The 24,799-nt window shown below is 43.9% G+C and overlaps 2 protein-coding genes and 1 pseudogene across 7 annotated transcripts in view; 1 reads left to right on the top strand and 2 right to left on the bottom strand.

Moving 5' to 3' along the window:
* Positions 1–1,547, bottom strand: part of EIF4ENIF1 (eukaryotic translation initiation factor 4E nuclear import factor 1) — a 64,251-nt gene extending 62,704 nt beyond the window's left edge. For 2 of the 4 annotated variants that reach the window (XM_050806684.1, XM_050806685.1), the window contains exon 1: positions 1,450–1,547. The gene's annotated coding sequence lies outside the window, so the exon portion shown is untranslated. The remainder of the gene's footprint in view (positions 1–1,449) is intronic. The other 2 variants (XM_050806681.1, XM_050806682.1) reach the window with 1 other exon arrangement.
* The window catches only part of SFI1 (SFI1 centrin binding protein), a 115,759-nt gene continuing 91,500 nt past the window's right edge, over positions 541–24,799 (top strand). For 2 of the 3 annotated variants that reach the window (XM_050806680.1, XM_050806679.1), the window contains exons 1-2: positions 541–1,308; positions 8,574–8,695. In XM_050806680.1, the coding sequence (XP_050662637.1) occupies positions 8,673–8,695 (23 nt within the window). In that variant the 5' untranslated portion in view covers positions 541–1,308; positions 8,574–8,672. The remainder of the gene's footprint in view (positions 1,309–8,573; positions 8,696–24,799) is intronic. The other variant, XM_050806678.1, reaches the window with a different exon arrangement.
* Positions 16,687–17,192, bottom strand: LOC126929233 (histone H2A.Z-like; annotated as a pseudogene).

Here is a 24,799-nt window from a genome sequence, read left to right as displayed (position 1 = left end):
CTGACCTCAAGTGATCCGCCTCAGGGCCAGGTGCGGTAGCTCACCCTGTAATCCCAGCACTTTGGGAGGCTGAAGCGGGCGGATCACTTGAGGTCAGGAGTTCGAGACTCACCTGGCCAACATGGTGAAACCCATCTCTCTTAAAAAAAAAAAAAAAAAAAAAAAAAAAAAATAAGCCGGGCGTGGTGGCGTGCGCCTGGGAGGCTGAGGCAGGAGAAACGCTTGAACCCGGGAGGTGAAGGTGGAAGTAAGCCCAGATCATGCCACTGCACTGCAGCCTGGACGACAGAGGGTGTCTCCTTCTCAAAATAAATAGATAAATAAATAATAGATGTTTTAATTGCAAAAATTAGCATGTAGAAAATAGGACAAAAATACAAATTATCTGTGATTCTAACCCCGAGACACCCAACAAGTTAATTTTCCTCATGTTTTTAGCGTAAAATCTTTCAAGTATTTAAGTAACTACTGCTTTTAGTGTCTGCACCAGGAATCTCACGTGCTTTCAAACGTTTTATAAAGCACAGTAAAAAAGTATTTCAAAAGTCCCACTTACCCCTCCCACTCCTATTTTTATTAGGATCGGCCCAAATTAAAAAATTTAACAAAAAGGAGTGCTTATTAATTACATTTTCAAATGAAGGGTTAAAAAAAGAGATAAGCCTGGGATTTCTAATTCGGGGGCCATGGGACTTCTCCCCTCCAAGTGCAAGTTGTAGCAATCTGCTGGGTACACGCATGGGCGGGTCATACTCCACGGGTTCCGGTTTCCACTCCCCGTGAACCAAAAGCCAAAGAGGCTCACGCACGAGCCCGGAAGTGAGGGAAGGAAGACTTTCGTTCGCAGCCACCTCCCAGCTGGAACCTCATCCTTAGTGCTCGATTCCGGGCGGTGTTAACTCGGGGTTCCGCCTCGGAATGCCTCCCACTTCTCTCGTCTAAGAGGAGCAGTAGCAACCTGAGCTCAGAGCGAAGGTAGCGAGCCAAAGACTCTCAGTGGGGATGCCCAGACGGTGCATTCCCCACGCCCCTCGGAACCGACTCTCATTGCGGCTGCTGCAAAAGCGACCGGTCGTGCGCCACCCGCCCGACTGAGGCTGCGCAAGCCCCGGGGTCTGAATGGGGTGGTCCTAGTGCGCGCCGCGTCGCCGTGGAGACAAGGGCGGGCCCGGCGCGAGACTGGCGTCTAGAGGCGCGCGAAGCGCTGAGGCTGGCGTGGGCCGCGCGGGAGTTACGAAGCAGGTCCCGGACCGCCCTCTCCCGCCGGGTTTTCTCCCAGCGTCAGGCCCGATGGCTCGGCTTCCCCAGGTACGAGGCCCGATCCTAACGTCCCCACCCTCTTATGGCCTCGGCCTCTCCGGCAGGGAGCTCAGTCGGGTCCCTCCGAGTCCGGTGAAATCTGTGCGAGCCTCTGCTTCCTCCCCTAAAAGTGCAGGTGATGTTGCCTACCTGCGGGTCTGTGGTGCGGGAATGGAGGAAGTGCGACAAGAGGGCGCAGGACGGGGCCCGGAGCCTGCCATCCTCTCCCGCTATCCTCTCCCACCGCGTCTCCTCGGCTTCTTGTCCTGCGCCCCGGGGGCACCGCATCCTCCCAGGCGTCTAATGCGCTCCTGGCCGGTGCTCGAGTCTACGCAATGCTTCTTAGCGTACGCGGATCCAAATGAGGGGTTTCCTTCTCCCGGCTAAGTGGCCCAGGAGAGCGGAAGGGCTGGTGTATGGGCGACCTTCCCCAACCGAGCCCGCAGGGGGTAACGCAGTAAACAAACCTTGAAGCCTTCCCCGCGTGGGAGGTGGGTGCATGTTTTTATTTTATGGGAGGCTGTTCAGGTTTCCTAAGTGCTGTGTAGATGTGTTGTAAATATTTGTTGAATGAATGATGCTAGGGACTTGAGTACAGCCATACCTTGCTTTATTGAACTTAATAGGTATTGTGTTTTTTACAAATTGAAAGTTTGTAGCAAGTAGTCCTGCACCGAACAACTAGTTTTTCAGCAGCATGTGCCCACTTCCTATCACTGACACTTTGGTAACTATCGCTATATTTCAAACTTTATTTCAGGTATACCGTTACAGTGATCTGTGATCAGTGATCTTTGATGTTATTATTGCAATTGTTTTAGGTCGCCATGAACCTCACTGGTATAAAACAGTAAACTTAAGTGTTGTGTCTGACTGCCCCACCTACCTGCCAGTTCCCTGTTTCTCTCCTCCCTCTCGGTCCTCCTTGTAGCCTGAGAGGCAACAATATTGAAATTAGGCCAATTAATAGCCCCACAGTGAACCCTAAGTGTTCAAGTGAAAGGAAGGGTTTCATGTCTCACTTTATATCAAAAGCTCGAAATGACTAAGCTTAGTGAAGGAGGCACATCAAAAGCTGAAATAACGTGAAAGCTAGGCCTCTTGTACCGAACAGCCGAGTTGTGAATATAAAGAAAAAGTTGTTGAAGCAAATTAAAAGTGCTACTCCAGGGAACACACCAGGGATAAGAAAGCTAAACAGCCTTATTGCTGATATGGAGAAACTTTTAGTAGTCTGGATAGAAGATCAAACTAGCCACAATGTTTTCTTAAACCAAAACCTAATTTTGAGCAAGACCCTAATTCTCTTCTTTCTGTGAGGACTGGGAGAGATGAGGAAGCTGCAGAAGAAAAGTTGTAAGCCGGCCAGGGGAAGCGGTTCATGCCTGTAATCACAGCACTTTGGGAGGCTGAGGCGGGCAGATCACTTGAGGTCAGGAGTTCAAGACCAGTCTGGCCAACGTGGTGAAACCTCCTCTACCAAAAATACAAAAAAATTCCAAGTGTGATGGTACTCAGGAGGCTGAGACAGAAGAATCGCTTGAACCCAGGATGCAGAGGTTACAGTGAGCCGTGATTGAGCCACCGCACTCCAGCCTGGGCAACAAAGTGAGACTCCATCTCAAAAAAAAAAAAATGTGTAACTGAGAAATTAGCTGGAAGCTCCTAGTGTCTAAGCAGGACTGCGGAGTTCATGGGCTTCACTTTAGGGTAATCTAGGGACAAGTCTGCTTTTTCATTGATGGAGAGTAAAGCACATGTTTCAGAATCTGGAGATCTGTTAGTTTTTAGTGTTTTCTGAGAAGACTTTTCCAGTCTCCTGCCTGAAAGGTACCATCTAGCTACCAGAATGTTGGAAGCAGGACAGCAGAAGGGACCTGAATACCCTGTCTGACAGGATTGGAAATCTGTGTGGCCCGCTTTCCTTTGGTATCCTCAAATCAAAGTTTTTCATTTCCTCAAACCTGTTAGGCCACTTCATTTTCCTTGTAAAACTGTGGAAATCCCTGGTGTCCTATAATCTCTTCTCTCATCTCTTTAACCTTATGGTTTGTTCCTTTGTATTCTTTACTATCACCTTAGAAGGTCAATCTACATGTTTAACTGGGAGTCAACACCTAATAATTTTAGTTTTTCTTAGACTTTTTTTTTTTTTTTTTTTGAGATGGAGTTTTGTTCTTGTTGCCCAGTCTGGAGTACAGTGGTGTAATCTTGGCTCACTGCAACCTCCACCTCCCAGGTACGAGCGTTCTTGTTGCAGCCTCCAAAGTAGCTTGGATTACAGGCATTCGCCACCATGCTTGTTTTTTTTTTAAGTAGAGATGGGGTTTCACCTGTTAGTCAGGCTGGTCACAAACTCCTGACCTCGGGTGATCCACCTGCCTCAGCCTCTCAAAGTTCTGGGATTATAGGCATGTGCCACCGTCCTCGGCCGTGTTTTGTATTTGATTATCATTATGTATATTCCAACTTATAAGCAAGTTTATATTCATACATGTCCTTATTGAAAGCAAACCTGTGTCCTAGTTTTTCCAGTATGTGTGTATTTTATCTGTGAGGTTATAGACATTGTTTTAGAGGCTGGAGATACAGTGGAGAGAAGATCAGATATGATTCCTGTTTTCATGGAATTTATATTTTAGTGGAGAAGGCAGACATGTACAAATAGGTAGAATGCTGGTATGAGTGTATAACAAAAGGGGGTCCTTGACCACGAAGGACATTCCACAGAATCATTATGACAGAAACCCAAGGCAGAGACACATTGATTATAGCAGTATTTCACCAAAAGTCACTATTTGAATACTCCTTCTATTTGATTTATTTGTAGAAATAGTCACTTATGATGAGCTCTGTTACTTGGAGTGTGGTATCAGAAAATCTAGGACATTGGTTTGATGTAAGTAAGGATTGTTCGTTTTGTATGGATAAACTGGCTAATTCCTTGTCTGATTGTCATTGAAATATGTGACCTTGATTATAAGGGTGACTTCATTCTTGTAGAATGAAACATCTGGTAAATGCATCACAATTACTCAACATAGGACACGTTCACCCTGTTAGCTTGCCTCCACCATTACTTAAATCTTACTCTTCTGTCTTACTACTTGTATTAGTTTCCTAGGGCTGCTGTAACAAAGTACCGCAAACCAGGTGGCTTAAAACTAATAGAAGTTGATTCTTTCACAGTTTTATAGGCTAGAAGTCTGAAATCAAGGTCTTATCCTCTCCCTGAAGGCCCAGGGTATCTGTCCCTTGTGTCTTCTCTTTTAAGAAAGACAGATCATTTTGGATTAAGGGCCCACCCTACTCCCACGTGACCTCATCGTAACTTACATCTTAATTACTTCTGCAAAGACCCTGTTTTCAAATAAGGTCACATTCACAGGTAGCAGGGGTTAGGATCTCAGCAAATCTTTTTTGGGGAACACAATTCAACCCACAACACTACTATTCCTGGCACTAAAAAACAGAGCAAAACAAAAAAACTATGTCGTAATTTATTCAGTTCCTAATGAATATTTTTGATAGAAATGATCACTAATTGAAAATGAGAAATGGGCTCAGGCGCAGTGGCTCATGCCTGTAATCCCAGAACTTTGGGAGGCTGAGGCAGGCAAATCATTTAAGGTCAGGAGTTTTAAGACCAGCCTGGTGAAACCTCATCTCTACTAAAAATACAAAAAGTAGCCCGCTGTGGTGGTGCGTGCCTGTAATCCCAGCTACATGGGAGGCTGAAGCAGGAGAATCGATTGAACCCAGGAAGTAGAGGTTGCAGTGAGCCTAGATTGCACCTCTGCATTCCAGCCTGGGCAACAGAGCGAGACTGTCTCAAAAAAAAAAAAAAAAAGAAAAAGAAAAAATGAAAACTAGGCAAGGTGCAGTGGTTCCTGTCTGTAGTGCCAGCTATGGGAGACTGAGACAGGAGAATTGCTTGAGCCCAGGAGTTTGAGATTACAGTCAGCTGTGATCACACCACTGCACTCCAGCCTGAGTGACAGAGTGAGACCCTATCTCTACACACAAAAAAAGGCACTTTGGGAGGCTAAGGTGGATAGATCAGTTGAGCTCAGGAGTTTGAGACCAGCCTGGGCAATATAGCAAGGCCCTGTCTCTACAAATAATAAAAAATAAGCTGAGCATGGTGGCACATACCTGTGGTCCCAGCTACTTGGGAGACTGTGGTGGGAGGACTGCTTGAGCATGGGAGGCTGAGGCTGCAGTGAGCCGTGATGGTGCCACAGTACTTCAGCCTGGATAATAGCATGAGACCGTGGATGACAGCGTGAGAAAGAAAAAAGGCTAGGCATGGTGGCTCATGCCTGCAATCCTAACCCTTTGGGAAGCTGAGGCGGGAGGCTCACCTGAGCCTGAGGAGGTGGAGGCTGCAGTGAGCTGTGATTGCACTGCTGCGCTCCAGCCTGGGCGACAGAGGGAAATCCTGTCTTTTTTTTTTTTTTTTTTCTGAGACAGTCTTGCTCCGTCGCCCAAGCTGCAGTGCAGTGGCGCAATCTCGGTTCACTGCAACCTCTGCCTCAGGGGTTAAAGTGATTCTCCTCCCTCAACCTCCTGAGTAGGTGGGTTTGCAGGTGCCCACCACCATGCCTGGCTAACTTTTGTATTTTTTTTTTTTTTTTTGAGACGGAGTCTCGCTCTGTCGCCCAGGCTGGAGTGCAGTGGCCGGATCTCAGCTCACTGCAAGCTCCGCCTCCCGGGTTCACGCCATTCTCCTGCCTCAGCCTCCCGAGTAGCTGGGACTACAGGCGCCCGCCACCTCGTCCGGCTAGTTTTTTGTATTTTTTGGTAGCGACGGGGTTTCACCATGTTAGCCAGGATGGTCTCGATCTCCTGACCTCGTGATCCACCCGTCTCGGCCTCCCAAAGTGCTGGGATTACAGGCTTGAGCCACCGCGCCCGGCCTGTATTTTTAATAAAGACGGGATTTCCCCATGTTGGGCAGGCTGGTCTTGAACTCCTGACTTCAGGTGATCTGCCTGCCTCAGCCTCCCAAAGGGCTGGGATTACAGGCGTGAGCCACTGTGCCTGGCCAGAAATTCTGTCTTTAAAAAAACAAAAGAAAGAAAATGAAAACTCTACATGGTAACACTGATAACCATAAAAATTAATCTGAAGAAAAACAAGAAATCTTGGCCTCTACTGGTGTTTTTGTGAAGGGAAGTTGAAGGTGCTGAAGCATCTAGACACAAAGAAAGAAGCAGGCACACCTTTTGAGTGTGGCTCGTCTCCTCTCAGTTTCCTTAATTAGAAAATAACATTTTGCAGATGACATGATTCTTTATCTAGAAAACCCCATCTTCTCAGCCCAAAAGCTTCTTAAACTGATAACCAGCCTCAGCAAAGCTTCAGGATACAGATCAATGTGCAAAAATTGCAAACATTCCTATACACCAACAACAGGCAAGCAGAGAACCAAATGTGAATGAATTCCTATTCACAGTTGCCACAAAAATAATAAAATACCTAGGAATACAGCTAACAAGGGAAGTGAAAGACCTCTTCAAGTAGAGCTACAAACCGCTGCTCAAAGAAATCAGAGGTGGCACAAACAAATGGAAAAACATTCCATGCTCATGGATAGCAAAAATCAGTATCATGAAAATGGCTATACTGCCCAAAGCAATTTACAGATTCAATGCTATTACCATTAATTACCATTGACATTCTTCACAGAATTAGAAAAAACTACTTTAAAATTCATGTGGAACAAAAAAAGAGCATGAATAGCCAGGACAATCCTAAGCAAAAAGAATAAAGCTGCAGGCATCACGCTATCCAACTTCAAGCTGTACTACAAGGTTACAGTAACAAAAAGAGAATGGTACTGGTGCAAAAACAGAAACATAGACTTATGGAACCTAATAGAGAACCCAGAAATAAGACCGCACACCTACAACCATCTGATCTTTGACAGATCTGACCAAAACCAGCAATGGGGAAAGGAGTCCCTATTTAGTAATAGGTGCTGGGAGAACTGGTTAGCCATATGCAAATACAGAAACTGGACCCCTTCCTTACGCCATATACAAAAACCAACGCAAGATGGATTAAAGACTTAAATTTAAAACCCAAAACTATACAAACCCTAGAAGAAAACCTAGGCAATACCATTCAAGACATAGGCGCAGGCAAAGATTTCATGACGAAGATGCCAGAAGCAATTGCAACAGAATCAAAAATTGACAAATTTAGTTTAATTTCTTTTTTTTTTTTTTTTGAGACGGAGTCTCGCTCTGTCACCCAGGCTGGAGTGCAGTGGCCGGATCTTGGCTCACTGCAAGCTCCGCCTCCCAGGTTCACGCCATTCTCCTGCCTCAGCCTCCCGAGTAGCTGGGACTATAGGCGCCCGCCACCTCGCCCGGCTAGTTTTTTGTATTTTTTAGTAGAGACGGGGTTTCACCGTGTTAGCCAGGATGGTCTCGATCTCCTGACCTCGTGATCCACCCATCTCGGCCTCCCAAAGTGCTGGGATTACAGGCGTGAGCCACTGCGCCCAGCCAATTTAGTTTAATTTCTAATTAAACTAAAGCACGTCTGCATAGCAAAAGAAACTATCATCAGAGTAAACAGACAACCTACAGAATGGGAGAAAATTTTTGCACTCTATCCATCTGACAAAGATCTAACATCTAGCATTTACAACATTATGAGATAAAAACAACCCCATTAAGAAGTGGGCAAAGGACATGAACAGACACTTTTCAAAAGAAGACATACATACGATGAACAAATATGAAAAAAAGCTCAATATCACTCATCATTAGAGAAATGCAAATCAAAGCCACAGTGAGGCTGGGTGTGGTGGCTCACCACTGTAATTTTAGCACTTTGGGAGGCCAAGGCGGGTGGATCACTTGAGGTCAGGAATTTTGAGACCAGCCTGGCCAACATGGTGGAATCCTGTCTCTACTGAAAATGCAAAAATCAGCCGGGTGTGGTGGCAGGTGCCTGTAATCCCAGCTACTTGAGAGGTTGAGGCAGGAGAATCGCTTGAGCCCAGGAGGTGGCGGTTGCCGTGAGCAGAGATCGTGCCTTTGCACTCCAGCCTGGGTGATAGAGCAAGACTTTGTCTCAAAAAATGTTTTAAAAAATGTAATTTAAATATAGTATTTTCAGTCAGAGACCTAGCCCATGTTCATCTAGTGTTGAATTAAGGAGGGCAGGAGACTAGGAGCTGGCATGTAGCTGTTCAGAAGTGTGGCTCCTGAGAAGCTGCAAATAATTTTCTCTCTCTTTTATTCCCCTTTTTTTTGTAGTTAGAAGGGGAAGATAAAATACTTTGATTCAAGAAGAATCTGCTCACTGTGAAGTGTATATCAAGCCACAATTTCCATCAAAAAGTGATTAAGCAGAGGATGGAGAAGAAGGTTGATTCCAGGTGAGTGATGGGACTTGAGAAAAAAATATAACGAATTATGGTTCATATAAAACTGTAAACATTTTGTGTATGAAAAAATTATAAATTATGAGTGAGGTAGTAACTATGGGTAAGTTTTTTTTATCATTGATATTTTGAGTTTTTCATCTGTAAGAGAATGCACATTTTGTACATTATGTTACAGTCAAAAAACATTCTGAGTGCATGGAAAGATCAATCAATAAAATTTGATTCTGAGCAAAAGTATTACTCTCCTGAGCTTTCAAGTTATATCATCAAGGTTGGCTGGCTCTCGTGTCTTCTGCTTTTGATCATGGTAGCTTTCAGACTTTTACCTTCAGTTGGCTATATCTCTCCACTGAAGCTCTCGGCACCTTATATTGTGGCAGACTCTGTATAACTGTCCCTTTCTGGGTTTTGGTAATTGTTCCCTCCCCTCATCTCTTTGGGCCTGGAGGTAGTACCACCTTAGCTTCTACTAGCTTCGGGTTCCTGCATTGTTCCTTGTGGTTCCTCTACACCCACAAGTTTATGAATATAGCATCTTCAAATTATCTTATTTTTAGTATGTCATCTATTTTCTTGTGACCTTTCATAGGTTTTATCATTAATGTTACTGGATTTTGTCACATGGTTTTTGTACATTTATTGAGATAATCATGTGGTTTTTGTTCTTTTTTCTATTAATAGGATGCATTACATAAATTGATTTTTGAATGTTAAACCAGCCTTGCATTCCTGGGATAAATCCCACTTGGTCATAGTGTTTATATGGCATATAGTTGTATTAGTCAGGGTCCTCTAGAGGGACAGAACGAGTAGGATATATGTATATGTGAAAGGGAGTTTATTAAGGAGAATTGACTCACACAATCACAAGGTGAAGTGCCGTGATGGGCAGTCTGCAAGTTGAGGAGCAAGGAAGCCAGTAGTGGCTCAGTCTGAGTCCCAAAACCTCAAAAGCAGGGAAGCCAACAGTGCAGCCTTCAATCTGTGGCCAAAGGCTTGTGAGCCCTTGGTAGACCACTGGGGTAAGTCCAAGAACCCAACAGCCAAAGAACTTGGAGTCTGATGTTTGAGGGCAGGAAACATCCAGCATGGGAGAAAGATGCAGGCCAGAAGACTTAGCAAGTCAGCTTATCCTACTTTCCGCCTGCTTTTCCTAGCGGTGCTGGCAGCCATTGGATGGTACCTACCCACATTGTGGGTGGGTCTTTCTCTCTAGTCCACTGACTCAAATGTTAATCTCTTTTGGCAGCACCCAGATACAGCCAGAAACAATACTTTGCATCCCTCAATTTAGTCAAGTTGACACTTATATTAACCATCAGAGTGGTTTTTATATGTTGTTGGATTTGGTTTGCTACTATTTTTTGGGGGATTTTTATGTCCATAGTCATGAGATCTATTGGTCCTTTTTTTTCTTTGTGGTAATATCTTTGTCTTTGGTATGATGGTGATACTGGTCTCAATGAATTTGGAAGTGTTGCTCTTTTCTGGAAGAGTTTGTAGAGCATTATTATGATATTTATTTATTTATTTTTGAGATGGAGTCTTGCTCTGTTGCCCAGGCTGGAGTGCAGTGGTACAGTCTTGGCTCACTGCAGTTCAAGCAATTCTCCATCATGTTGGCCAAGCTGGTCTCGAACTCCTGACCTCAGGTTATTGGCCCACCTCTGCCTCCCAAAGTGCTGGGATTACAGGTGTTGAGCCATAGTGCTCAGCCTATTATTTCTTTTAAAATATTTGATAGAATTCATCCCTGAAACTGTCTGTGCTTTTTTTTTTTTTGTAGGAAAAAGTATTTATTTATTTTAGAGACGGGATCTTGCTCTGTCGCATGGGCTGGAGTACAGTGGCTTGATCTCAGCTCAGTGCAGTTTCTAACTCCTGGGCTCAAGCAATCTTGCTGCCTCAGCCTCCCAAAATGCTGGGATTACGAGTGTGAGCTACCAAGCCTGGCCTCTTTGTAGGAAAAATTTTAATTACTCATTTAATTTTTTTACTTGTTAGAGTTTTATTAGGTTTCTATTTATTCTTTTTGTTTGTTTTTTGAGATGACACTCTTGTCACCCAGGCTGGAGTACAGTGGTATGATCTCGGCTCACTGCAACCTCTGCCTCCCTGGTTCAAGCAATTCTCCTGCCTCAGCCTCCCAAGTAGCTGGGACTACAGGCATGCACCACCACGTCCAGCTAATATTTGTATTGTTAGTAGAGGTGGGGTTTCACCATGTTGGCCAGGCTCATCTTGAACTCCTGACCTCATGATCCGCCCACCTCGGCCTCCCAAAGTGCTGGGGCTTAGTACCTTTTTATGTGTTTATTGGGTATCTAGATTTTCTCTTCTTGAAGTACGTATTCAAGTCTTATTTCTGTTTTTCTAATGAGTTGTATATTGAGTATTTGTACTAATATATAGGAGGTTTTCTGTTTTTGAATATGAATCTTTTTTGTGTTTTATGTGTGATAAGTATCTTCTCCCTCTGCTCACTTCATCATTTGATGAATTAAGATGTTTTAAATTTTAGGCCGGGTGCTGTGGCTTACACCTGGAATTCCAGCATTTTGAGAGGCCGAGGAGGGTGGATCACTTGAGGTCAGGAGTTAGAGACAAGACTGACCAACATGGCAAAACCCCGTCTCTACTAATAATACAAAAATTAGCGGGGTGTGGTGGTGTGTGCCCGTAGTCCCAGCTACTTGGGAGGCTGAGGCAGGAGAATTGCTTGAACCTGTGAGGTAGGGGTTAGAGTGAGCTGAGATGGCACCCCTGCACTCCAGCCTGGGTAACAGAGTTAAACTCTCTCCAAAACAGAAAGAAAAAAAAAAAAACACAGGCACAGTGGCTCAACCTCTGTAGTCTTAGCACTTTGGGAGGCCGAGGCAGGCGGATCATTTGAGGTCAGGAGTTCAAGACCAGCCTGACCAACATGGCGAAACCCTATCTCTACTAAAAATTTAAAAATCAGACCGGGCACAGTGACTCATGCCTGTAATCCCAGCACTTTGGGAGGCCAAGGCAGGCGGATCACCTGAGGTCGGTAGTTTGAGACCAGCCTGACCAACATGGAGAGACCCCATCTCTAATAAAAATACAAAATTAGCTGGACGTGGTGGTGCGTGCCTGTAGTCCTAGCTACTCGGGAGGCTGAGGCGGGAGAATGGCTTGAACCTGGGGGGCGGAGGTTGTGGTGAGCTGAGATTGCTTCATTGCACTCCAGCCTGGGCAACAAGAGTGAAACTCCGTCTCAAAAAAATAAAAAAATAAAAAAAAATCAGCCAGTTGTGGTGTCACATATAATCCCAGCTACTTGGGAGGCTGAAACGGGAGAATCACTTGAACCCGGGAAGCAGAGGTTGCAGTGAGCCGAGATGGTGCCACTGTACTCCAGCCTGGGTGACAGAGTAAGTATCTGTCTCAAAAAAAAGAAAAAAAATTTTAACTTAGTAAAATTTGTGTCTTTTCCTTTATAAATATGTGTTCTGTCAGGGTTAAGGTATCTATTTCTTCCTTGATGTCATGAAGATATTCTGGTTTTTGTTTTTTGTTTTTTTGAGACAGGGTCTCGCACTGTCACACAGGCTGGATTACAGTGGCACGATCAGAGTCACTGCGGCCTCAACCTCCCAGGCTTAAGCAGTCCTTCCATCTCAGCCTCCCAAATAGAGGCACTACAGGCGTGTGCTACCACACCCAGCGAATTTTTGTATTTTTTCTAGAGATGGGGTTTCATTGCTTTGCCCAAGCTGGTGTCAAACTCTCAGACTCAAGCAATTCGCCTGCCTCGGCCTCCCAAAGTGCTGGGATTACAGGTGCGGGCCACCATGCCTGGCCTAAGATATTCTGTATCATCTTTAAGAACTCATTATTTTGCTGTTTACATTTTATTATCCAGACCTCCTGAAATTGACTTTTGTTGATCATGTGAGTTAGAAATCCTATTTCATTTTTTTTCACATGGATATGTAATTAACCCAGCACAGTTTACTGAAAAAACAGCTCTACAGTGCCATTTTTATCATTATTCAAGTGTCCATTAAGGCCAAGTCTGTTTCTTGCCTATGTACCTTGTTCCTTTGGTCAATTTGTTTCTGCTACAAAATTGTGATGTCTTGAATATGTAGCCTTGCAATAAGCCTGATATCCGAGTAAGACTGCTTATCTAACACTTTTAAGAATGTCTAAGCTATTCTTGGTCTTTTGTAATTCTGTGAAAGCTTCAGAATCCACTTGCGAAGTCCTCTTCCTCCCCAAAATAAACTCTATTGTTGTTGGTTTTTTTTTTTTTTTTTTTTTTTTTTTTTTGACAGTCTTGCTCTGTCGCCCAGCAGGACTGGCACAATCTTGGCGCACTGCAACCTCCACCTCCCAGGTTCGGGCCATTCTCCTGCCTCAGCCCCCGGAGTAGCTGGGATTACAGGCACCCACCACCATGCCTGGCTGTTTTTTGTATTTTTAGTAGATATGGCATTTCACCATGTCGGTCAGGCTGGTCTCGAACACCTGTTCTCAGTCAGGGTGATCCACCCGCCTTGGCCTTCCAAAGTACTGGGATTAACAGGTGTAAGCCACTGTGCCCAGCCCTCTCTTGGGGTTTTAACTGAGGTTACTTTGAATCTATAGATCAGAGTAGGAAAAATTGACATCTGTATTGTACTGAGTTCTCCATTTTGCCTATAAAATTATTAGATTTACTCCTATGTTTTGTATTTGTGATGCCATTTGAAAATAGTATATAAATATATGTAATTGTTTTTTCTTTATTGCTAGTTTATAGAAATATAGAGTTGACCCTCATTTATTTGGTTTTTCTCTCTTCCTGATCAGTTTCACTGGCGGTCAACTGTATTAGTCTTTTTAAGGAACCAGCTTTTCTCTTTGATCTTCTTTGTTTGTTTTCTCTTTGTGGCTGCTTTTCTTAGAAAACCCTGCTTACAAGGTTGACCCTTGGCTGGTGTCTGGAAACTTAAGATTTCAGAAGGGTTCCCACCATTCCCTAACTGATGAATAGTTAACTGGACCTACACTGTTGTGTGTTCATGCAGTGTTGTTTATGCTGAGTACTAGCACTCCCTCTAGGAGGCTGGAATTTTGGTATGTGTTAGGCAGAGGGTGCCTGTCTGACCAGCCCTCAGTAAAAGCTTGGGTACTGAGTCTCTAATAAGCTTCACTGATATGCAACACTTCTCACGTGTTATCACAATTCAGTGCCGGAGGAATTAAGAGTGTCCTTTGTGATTCCACTGGGAGAGGATTCTTGGAAGCTTGCACTTGGTTTCTGCCAGACTTTGCCCTGTGCCCCTCTTCCCTTTGCTGATATGTTTTGTATCCTTTTGCACGAAGATCAAAGAAAAAATCATAATGGAAGTTAACAGATACGTTGTAATGCTCATAAAAATACTATGTATCAATATATGAAATACAACTACAGTCTTGGTTAGAGGAATGTATAATGGGTTTAATGCATTTAATGTATACCATTAAATGCATGTATAAAGAATTAAGACTGAAAACCAGTGAACTATGTATCTATCATTTTTTCCTTTTCTATTCTTTTTTTTTTTTTTGAGACAGAGTCTTGCTCTGTCACTCAGGCTGGTGTGCAGTGGCATGATCACAGCTCACTGCAGCCTTGAATTCCTGGGTTCAACAAGTGATCTTCCCATGTCAGTCTCCCATGTAGCTGGGACTACAGGCATGCATCACCACATCCAGCTAATTTTTTTTTTTTGAGCCGGAGTCTCCCTGTATCTCCCAGACTGGAGTGCAGTGGTGCGATCTCGACTCACTGCAAGCTCCGCCTCCCGGGTTCACGCCATTCTCCTGCCTCAGCCTCCTGAGTAGCTGGGACTACAGGTGCCCACCACCACGCCCGGCTAATTTTTTTATATTTTTAATAGAGACGGGGTTTCACCTTGTTAGGATGGTCTCGATCTCCTGACCTTGTGATCTGCCCGCCTCGGCCTCCCAAAGTGCTGGGATTACAGGCGTGAGCCACCACACCCGGCCCTTTTTTTTTTTCTTTCTGAGACACAGTCTTGCTCTCCCGCCCAGGCTGGAGTGCAGTGGAGTGATCTCGGCTCACTGCAACATCTGCCTCCTGGGTTCAAGCAATTCTCTTGCCTCAGCCTTCCGAGTAGCTGGGATAACAGGCATGTGCCACCACGCTCAGCTAATTTTTTGTATTTTTAGTAGAGACAGGGTTTCACCATGTTGTCTAAGCTGGCCTCCAACTCCTGACTACAGGTGATCCACCCACCTTGGCTTTTCAGAGTGCTGGGATTACAGGTGTGAGCCACTGTGAGCAGTCTAATTTTTAAATTTTTTGTAGAGATGGGGTCTCTCTGTGTTGCCCAGCTGCTCTCAACTCCTAGCCTTAAGCAGTCCACCCACCTTAGCCTCCCATAGTGCTGGGATTATAGGCATGAGTCACTGCCTGCCAAAATTTTTTTTATTTTAAAATTTTAATTAATTTTGAGACTGAGTTATGACACTGGCTATTTTTTGTATTTTTGGTAGAGATGGGGTTTCACCATGTTGCCCTGGGCGGTCTTGAACTCCACCTGCCTCAGCCTCCCAAAGTGCTGGGATTACAGGCATGAGCCGCCATGCCTGGCCAAAAATTATTTACTGATAAATATAACACAAATACAGAAAACAGCACCAAACAAGTGGGTGCCCTAGTGAATTATTATATGGCAGACACCTTTGTAACCACCACCTGTTTAAAAAAAAAAAAAAAAAAAAAAGTAAGACCTTGGCAGTCATTTCTGAACTTCCTTCCAAGCCCACTGACTGCCCCGCAGAGAGTAAACTACTAACTTGACTTGAATGGTAATTACTTTCTCACTTTTCTTCATGGTTTTATTACCATTTGTGTATCCTTAAAAACTATATAGTTTAGCTTTGCTTGTGGGTTTTTTGAGCAGGATTATAAGCTACTTTCTTTTTTTTTTTTTTTTGAGTTGGAATCTGGCTCTGTCGCCCAGGCTGGAGTGCAGTGGCGTGATCTCAGCTCACTGCAAGCTCCGCCTCCCGGGTTCATGCCATTCTCCTGCCTCAGCCTCCCGAGTAGCTTGGGACTACAGGTGCCCGCCACCATACCCGGCTAATTTTTTTGTATTTTTAGTAAAGACAGGGTTTCACCGTGTTAGCCAGGATGGTCTCGATCTCCTGACCTTGTGATCTGCCCGCCTCGGCCTCCCAAAGTGCTAGGATTACAGGCGTGAGCCACTGCGCCCGGCCTATAAGCTACTTTCATTGTTTTCTTTATAGTTACCAACATTTTTTGGATTTCCTAAAGTGGTTCTATATTGCTTTTTAAAAATTCATTGAGATATAATTCACATATTATACAAGTCATTCATTTCAAGTGTGCAATTTGATGGCTTTTATAATATTCATAGAGGGTTTTTTTTTTTAGTTTGGGATATGACCTCTGTTGAACTCACCTACCAGAGTGGAAGTAATATGTGTGCAAAACCAAATATTTGTTGATATAACTTCTGCATCATAATTAAAATACAGGCAGTATCTAAAAAATAGTCATCTCAATCAAAATCCACTACTTCCATCTGGGCATGGTGGCTTATGTAATCCCAGAACTTTGGGAGGTTGAGGTGGGAGGATTCCTTGAGTCCAGGAGCTCGAGACCAGCCTGGGCAACATAATAAGACCCCATCTCTATATAAAGTAAAAAAAAAAAAAAAAAAAGCCAGGTGTGGTGGCGCATGCCTATAGTACCAGCTACTCAGGAGTCTGAGATGGGAGGATCATGTGGATTGTTCTACTGCATTCCAGCCCGGGCAACAGAGCCAGACCCTGTCTTAAAAAAAAAAAAAAAAAAAAAAAAAAAAGTAGAGTTCAAGACCAGCCTGGGCAACACAGTGAGACCTTATCTTTATTTAAAAATTTTTAAAAAAATTAACCAGGTGTCATGGGGCATGACTGTATTCCCCTGGAATCGCGAACAGTAGAGAGCTGTTAGATTAATTAGAGACCTGAGATAATAAGAAATCCAGGCATCCTTTACATAGTCTTCTGTTGTTCTTTCTTCCCAGAGACTTGCGAATGTGTGGAATGACACCATCACCAGCAATTGTAGCCTTGATAAGACAGTCCAATTCTTTTTCACTAATAGCAGGTTGCAAATGATGAGGGGTAATAGCTTTACCTTTAAATCTTTTGGTGCCTTTGATGCCACTTCAAGTATCTCTGCAGTAAGGTATCCAAGGATGGCTGCACTGTTCACAGTGGCAGTCACGCCCACACATCCATGACTGGTCGTCCTACATTTCAGATGTCTGTCTATGAATACGGCCCACTGGGAACTGTAAGGAGGCTCTCCGTGAGCAGGAAACAGCCACCTTTGTCCTGGCCTTTCCAGTGTCCTTCTCAGCCTTACCGCCACCCTTGCAAATTCTGCCGAAGCTCAAACAAGGCAGAGAAAGGGCTAGTCAGACACACGGTGAGATCCTACCACCTACTGCTTCATGGCACGGTGCTTCTAACTGTCCAGAGAGTTTATGTTTTTTGTGTGTGGTAAAATATATATAACGTAAGACTTACTATTTTATTTTAATCTTTTTTTTTGTTTGTTTTTTTTGAGACAGATTCTCACAGCCCAGGCTGAAGGGCTGTGGTTGTGATCTTGGCTCACTGTAACCTCCGCCTGCTAGGTTCAAGTGCTTCTTGTGCTTCAGCCTCCCGAGTAACTGGGACTGCAGGCATGTGCCACCATGCTCGGCTAATTTTTTGTATTTTTAGTAGAGGCAGGGTTTCACCATGTTGGCCAGGCTGGTCTTGAACTTCTGGCATCAAGTGATCTACCTGCCTTGGCCTCCCAAAGTGCTAGGATTACAAATGTCAGCCACCGCACCTGACCTTTTTTTTTTTTTTTTTGAGACGAAGTCTCACTCTATCACCCAGGCTGGAGTGCAGTGGCACATTCTCTGCTCACTGCAACCTCCGCCTCAGGGGTTCAAGCGATTCTCCCACCTCAACCTCCCAGGTAGCTGGAATTACAGGCACGTGCCACTACGCCCGGCTAATTTTTGTATTTTTGGTAGAGACAGTGTTTCACCATGTTGGCCAGGCTGGTCTCGAACTACTGATCCACCTGCCTCAGCCTCCCAAAGTGCTAGGATTACATGCATGAGCCACCACACCTGGCCTATTTTAACGATTTTTAAGTGTACAATTTAGTGCCATTAAGTACACTAACAATGTGTAACCATCACCACTATCCATACCCAAAACTTTTCATCATCCCATGTAGAAATTCTGTATTCTTTAAATGGTGTCTCCTCATTCCTCCTACCCTAATCCTTTATAACCTTTATTGTACTTTGTTTCTAAGAATTTGCTTGTTCTAGGTACCTCATGTAAGTGGAGTCATACAATATTTTTCCATTTGCGTTTGGCTTATTTCACTTAGCATAGTGTTTTCAGGGTTTCTGTATCAGAATTTTATTCCTTTATTATTACTATTATTATTATTTTCTTTTGAGTGAGATGGAGTCTCGCTCTGTCACCAGGCTGGAGTGCAGTGGTGTGATGTCAGCTCACTGCAACCTCCGCCTCCCATGTTCAAGCAATTCTCCTGCCTCAGCCTCCCGAGTAGCTGGGACTACAGGCATGTGCCACCATGCCCAGCTAATTTTTGTATTTTTAGTAGAGACAGGGTTTCACCATGTTGGCCAGGATGGTCTTTATCTTTTGACCTTGTGATCTACCCACCTGGGCCTCCCAAAGTGCTGGGATTACAGGTGTGAGCCACTGCGCCTGGCCTTTTTTTTTTTTTTTTTTTTTTTTTTTTTTTGATGGGAGTTTTGCTCTTGTTGCCCAGGCTGGAGTGCTGTGGCACGATCTCGGATCACTGCATTCTCTGCCTCCCGGGTTCAAGTAATTCTCCTGCCTCAGCCTCCCAATTAGCTGGGATTACAGTCATAGGCCACCACACCCGGCTAATTTTTTGTATTTAGTAGAGACAGGGTTTCACCATGTTCGTCTCGAACTCCTGACCTGAGGTGATCCACCCACCTCGGCCTCCCAAAGTGCTGGGATTACAGGCGTGAGCCACCGTGCCCGACCAGGACTACTATTTTTGAAGACCAGACTGGCAGGGCTTTTGCTGCCCCTGCAGAGACAACTAGATTCAGATCAACAGCATTTAGTTTTCTAGAACACTGCACAGGCCATGTTTGATCAACCAGGGTGAGCTGACCAGTTACCATAGTTAAAGAAGGGAGGAGGTAGGAAGGCAGAGGCAGACCCACCATTCGCTGTGTGTAGAGAAGATAAGTGGAGTCAACTGCTTTTAATTCATGGATTTTTTTTTTTTTTTTTTTTTTTTTTTTGAGACAGAGTCTCACACTGTTGCCCAGGCTGGAGTTCAGTGGCGAGATTGCAACTCACTGCAACCTCTGCCTCCCGGGTTTAAGCAATTTTCCTGCCTCAGCCCCCTGAGTAGCTGGGATTACAAGCGCCCACCACCACGCCCAGCTAATTTTTTTGTATTTTTAGTAGAGATGGGGTTTCACTGTGTTATCCAGGCTGATCTCAAACTCTGACCTCGTGATTCACCCGCCTTAGCCACCCAAAGTGCTGGGATTACAGGCATGAGCCACCGCACCCAGCCTAATTCATGGATTTCTACTTTATCTTTTTCCTCCTTGAAATCAATTGTTTGGGAATCAGTTGTTTTGTAGCACTTTCTGCAATTTGTATTTTACCAGTTGCATTCCTATGTGCATTTTTTAAAATTCTTTTTTAAAATTTATGAATGTTTAATATAATTGTACATATTTATTAGGTACGTAGTGATATATCAATACATATAATGTGTAGTGATCAGATCAGGGTAATTAGCATATCCATCACCTCAAACATTTATCATTTCTTTGTTTTGGGAACATTCAGTATCCTCCTAGCTACTTGAAACTATACATGATTGTTAACAATAGTCATCCTATGGGGGTATAGAATGCTAGAATTTATTTCTCCTATCTAGTTTTAATTTTGTGTCTTTTAACAAATCTCTCCCTGTCCCTCTTTTTCCTCTACCCTTCCTAGCCTCTTGTGTCCTCTGTTCTACTTTGGTTTCTGTAAGTTTTAGCTTTTGCACGAGTAAGAACATGAAGTGTTTAACTTTCTGTTCCTAGCTTATTTCACTTAATATCCTCCATTTCCATCCATGTTGCTGCAAATGACAATATTTTACTCTTTTTTATGACTGAATAGTATTCCATTTGTGTGTATATACCACATTTGCTTAATGCATTCATCTCTCGTTGGACACCTAGATTGGTTCCATATATTGGCTATTGTGAATAGTGCTGCAGTAACCATGAGTGTGCTGCTGTCTCTTTGATGCACTGATTTTCTTTCCTTTGGATAAATGCCCAGTAGTGGGTTTGCTGGGTCATGCAGTAGTCCTATTTGTAGTTTTTTGAGGAACCTCCATACTGTTCTCCATAGTGGCTATACTAGTTTACATTCTCACCTACAGTATATAAGTGTTCCCTTTTCAGCTGGGCGCGGTGGCTCACACCTGTAATCCTAGCACTTTGGGATGCCGAAGTGGGCGGATCACGAGGTCAGGAATTCGAGACTAGCCTGGCCAATATGGTGAAACCCTGTCTCTACTAATACAAAAATTAGCCGGGCTTGGTGGTGCGCACCTGTAGTCCCACCTACTTGGGAGACTGAGGTAGAAGAATTGCTTGAACCCAGCAGGTTGCAGTGAGCCGAGATGGCGCCATTGCACTCCAGCCTGGGCAGCAGTGAGATTCCATCTCAATAAAAATAAAAATAAAATAAAAAAGTGTTCCTTTTTCTCTGCTTCCTTGCCAGCATGTTTATTTATTTATTTTTTGTCTTCTTGACAATAGCCACCTACCTAACGAGTAAGATGACACCTCATTGTGATTTTCATTTACATTTTCCTGATAGTGATGTTGAGCATTTTTTCATATATTTGTTAGCCATTTGTATGTCTTCTTTTGAGAAATGTCTATTCAGAGAATTTGCTCCCCCTACTTTTTTTTTTGAGACAGATCTCACTCTGTCACCCAGGCTGGAGTACAGTGGTGGGATCTCAGCTCACTGAAACCGCTGCCTCCCAGGCTCAAGCCATCCTCTCAGTGCAGCCTCCAGAGTAGCTGGGACTCCAGGCACACACCACCATGCTAGGCTAATTTTGTGTAGAGACAGGATTTCACCATATTGCCCAGGCTGATGTTAAATTCCTGGACTGAAGCCATCTGCCCGCCTCAGCTTCCCAAAGTTGCCCCTTTTTTAATTGGATTTTTTGTTTGTTTTTTGCTGTTGAGATGTTTGAGTTCTATGTATATTCTGCGTATTAACCCCCTGTCAGATAGTTTGCACATATTTTTTGTAATATTTGTAATCCCATTCTTTTTTTTTTTTGACATGGAGTCTTACTCTATCACCCAGTCAGGAGTGCAGTGGTACAGTCTTGGCTCACTGCAACCACCACCTCGCGGGTTCAAGCGATTCTCCTGCCTCAGCCTCCTGAGTAACTGGGATTATAGGTGTATGTCACCATGCCCAGCTAATTTTGTACTTTTAGTAGAGATGGGGTTTCACCATGTGGTCAGGCTGGTCTTGAACTCCTAATCTCAAGTGATCTGACTGCCTTGGCCTCCCAAACTGCTGGGATTACAGGCATGGGCCACTATGCCCGGCCTGTAATCCCATTCTATAGGTTGTCTTTTTACTTGTAGATTGTTTGCTGAGCAGAAGCTTTTAAGCTTGAGATTATCCTATTTGTTTATTTTTGGTTTTGTTGCCTGTGCTTTTGATGTTTTATTCGTAAAATATTTTCCTAGACTTTTGAAGTATTTCTTCTCATAGCTTTCTAGTTTTGGGTCTTACATTTAGGTCTTTGATCCATTTTGAGTTGATATTGTATAGGGTGAGAGGTAAGGGGTCTGGTTTCATTTTTCTGTATGTAGATACTCACTTTTCCCAGCACCATTTATTAAAGAGGGTGTCCTTTCCCCAGTGTTCTTGGACCCTTTGTCAAAAATAAATTGGCACTGGGTGTGATGGCTCACACCTGTAATCTCAGCACTTTGGGACTCCAGGACAGGTGGATCACTTGAGCCTAGGAGTTCAAGACCATCCTGCGCAATGTGGCAAAACCCCATCTCTACAAAAAATTAGCCAGGTGGTAGCATGCCCTTGTAGTTGCAGCTCCTCAGGAGGCTGAGGTGGGAAGGAAGATCACCTGAATCTGGGAGGTTGAGGATGCAGTGAGCCATGATTGCATTACTATACTCCAGTGGGGCAACAGAATGAGACTGTGTCTTAGGTAGGTAGGTAGGTAGGTAGGTAGGTAGGTAGGTAGGTAGATAGATAAAGTAGCTTAATAACTTGATACTCTGTTCTGTTCCATTGGCCTGTGTGTCTGTCTTTATGCCAGTACCATGCTGTTTTGGTTACTACAGCTTTGTGGTTTATTTTGAAGTCTGGTGATGTGATGCCTCCAGCTTTGTTCTTTTTGCTCAGGATCGCTTTGGCTAGTTGGAGTCTTCTGTGGTCCTATACAATTTTTAAGATATTTTTCCTATTTATGTGAATAATGTCACTGGTATTTTGATAGGGCCTGTGTGCATTTTAGCATGTTCTTCTGTCCTCTGTTCTCAGTCTTTTTCTGCAAATTGGTAAGTGGATTTAGAGACTTAATCAGATTTAAGTTTTATTTTTTGGGAGTAGTACAAGATAGTTTTATAGAAGCAAAGCAGTGAATGGTACCATACTCAAATATAGATACCTGTATTAGATCGTTCTCATGCTGCCATGAAGAAATATCTGAGATAAGTAATTTATAAAGGAAGGAGGTTTAATTGACTCACAGTTCTGCATTTCTGGAGAGGCCTCAAGAAACTTGCAATCATGGTGGAAGGGGAAGCAAACATGTGCTTTCTCACATGGCGTCAGGAAAGAAAGTGCAGAGTGAAGTGGGGGAAAGCCCCACATAAAACCATGAGATCTCTTGGGAACTCACTCACTATCATGAGAACAGCATGGGGGAACTACCCACATAATCTCATCACCTTCCGTGAAGTCCCTCCCACAACACGTGGGTCTTACGGGACCTACAATTGAAGATGCAATTTGGGTGGGGGTACAGCTAAACCGTATCAATACCTATGTTTTGTCGTTCTTATTGTTGTTGAAACAGAGTGTCACTCTGTCGCCCAGGCTGGTGTGCAATGGTGAGATCTCAGCTCACTGCAACCTCTGCCCCTTGGGTTCAAGTGATTCTCGTGCCTCAGCCTCCCGAGTAGCTGGGACTACAGGCGTGCGCCACCACACCTGGCTAATTTTTGTATTTTTAGTAGAGACAGGGTTTCACCATGTTGTCCAAGCTGGTCTCAAATTCCTAACCTCAGGTGATCCACCCACCTTGGCCTCTCAAAGTGCTGTGATTACAGGTGTGAGCCACCGCACCTGGCCATCAATACCTATGTTGGAACTATCGGGAAGTTTTATTTTTTTCTTTCTTTCCTGTCCTGTCCTTTCCTGTCCTGTCCTGTCGCCCGGGCTGGAGTGCAATGGCATGACTCACTGCAACCTCCACCTCCCGGGTTCAAGCGATTCTCCTGCCTCAGCCTCCCAAGTAGCTGGGATTACAGGCACCTGCCACCACACCCGGCTGATTTTTGTATTTTTAGTAGAGATGGCATTTAGCCGTGCTGGCCAGGCTGGTCTGAAACTCCTGACCCCAGATGATCCTCCTGCCTCAGCCTCCCAAAGTGCTGGGATTATAGACTTGAGCCATTGTACCCAGCCAAGACCCTGTCTTTAAAAAAAAAAAAAATTAGATTGCTTCTACCTTTTGGCTGTTGTGATTAATGCTTCTACCTTACTTTTTATAGTTACCCCATGCCCTGCAAATATGTTCATGCTTGACTTTCATTTCTTTAAACATATTCTTTTTAGCATGTACAGCTGTGTGTGTGTAAAGAAAAAGGGGTATGTGGGAACAGTCTGTTCGTTCTTCACAATTTTGCAGTAAACTTCAAATTGTTCTAAAAAAATAAAATCCAGGAGTCTGAGTGTGGTAGCTTACACCTGTAATCTCAGCATTTTGGGAGGCTTAGTTGAGAGGATTGCTTAAGCCCAGGAGTTCAAGACCAGTCTAGGCAACATAGCAAGACTCTATTTCAAGAAAACAAAAATTTTTTGTTTTTTTAAAAATATAATTAAATATTAAAATATTAAATATTAAAATTAAAATATTAAAATTTTAAATATTAAAAATTAAATAAAAAAATTTTAAAAGTATATTAAAATGTGTGTGTGTGTGTGTGTGTGTATGTGTATATATGTATATGTGTGTATGTGTGTGTGTGTGTGTGTGTGTGTGCTTTAGCCTCAGTGCAGATACTCTGAAGCAAGAGATCAAGAATGAAATCAGGCCAGCAGGCCAGCAGGCCAGATACAGTGGTGCATGTCTGTAATACCACCACTTTGGGTGGCTGAGGCAGGAGGATTACTTGAGCCCAGGAGTTTGAGACTAGCCTGGGCAATATAGTGAGACCCTGTCTCTAAAAAATTAAAAATTGGCCGAGCACAGTGGCTCAAGCCTGTAATCCCAGCACTTTGGGAGGCCGAGGTGGGTGGATCACCTGAGGTCAGGAGTTCAAGACCAGCCTGGCCAACATGGTGAAATCCCATCTCCACTAAAAATATAAAACTTAGCCGGATGTGGTGGTGGGTGCCTGTAATCCCAGCTACTAGGGAGGCTGAGGCAGGAGAATCGCTTGAACCCGGGAGGTGGAGGTTGAGTGAGCCGAGATCACGCCACTGCACTCCAACCTGGGCGACAGAATAAGACCTTGTCTCAAAAAAAATAATAAAAATAAAAAATTAGCCGACCATGGTGGTGCACGCCTGTAGTCTCAGCTACTCAGGAGGATGTGGTGGGAGGATTCCTTGAGCCCGGGAGTTCAAGACCAGCCTGGGCAACACAGTGAGACCTTGTCTCTTAAAAAAAAAAAAAAAATTATCAGGACACACTGGCGAGCACCTGTGGTCCTAGTTGCCTAGTTGCTTGGGAGGCTGAAATGA

Source organism: Macaca thibetana, chromosome 10, assembly GCF_024542745.1.
Source record: "Macaca thibetana thibetana isolate TM-01 chromosome 10, ASM2454274v1, whole genome shotgun sequence".
Classification (NCBI taxonomy): domain Eukaryota; kingdom Metazoa; phylum Chordata; class Mammalia; order Primates; family Cercopithecidae; genus Macaca; species Macaca thibetana.
This window is presented reverse-complemented; position numbering and strand designations above follow the sequence as displayed.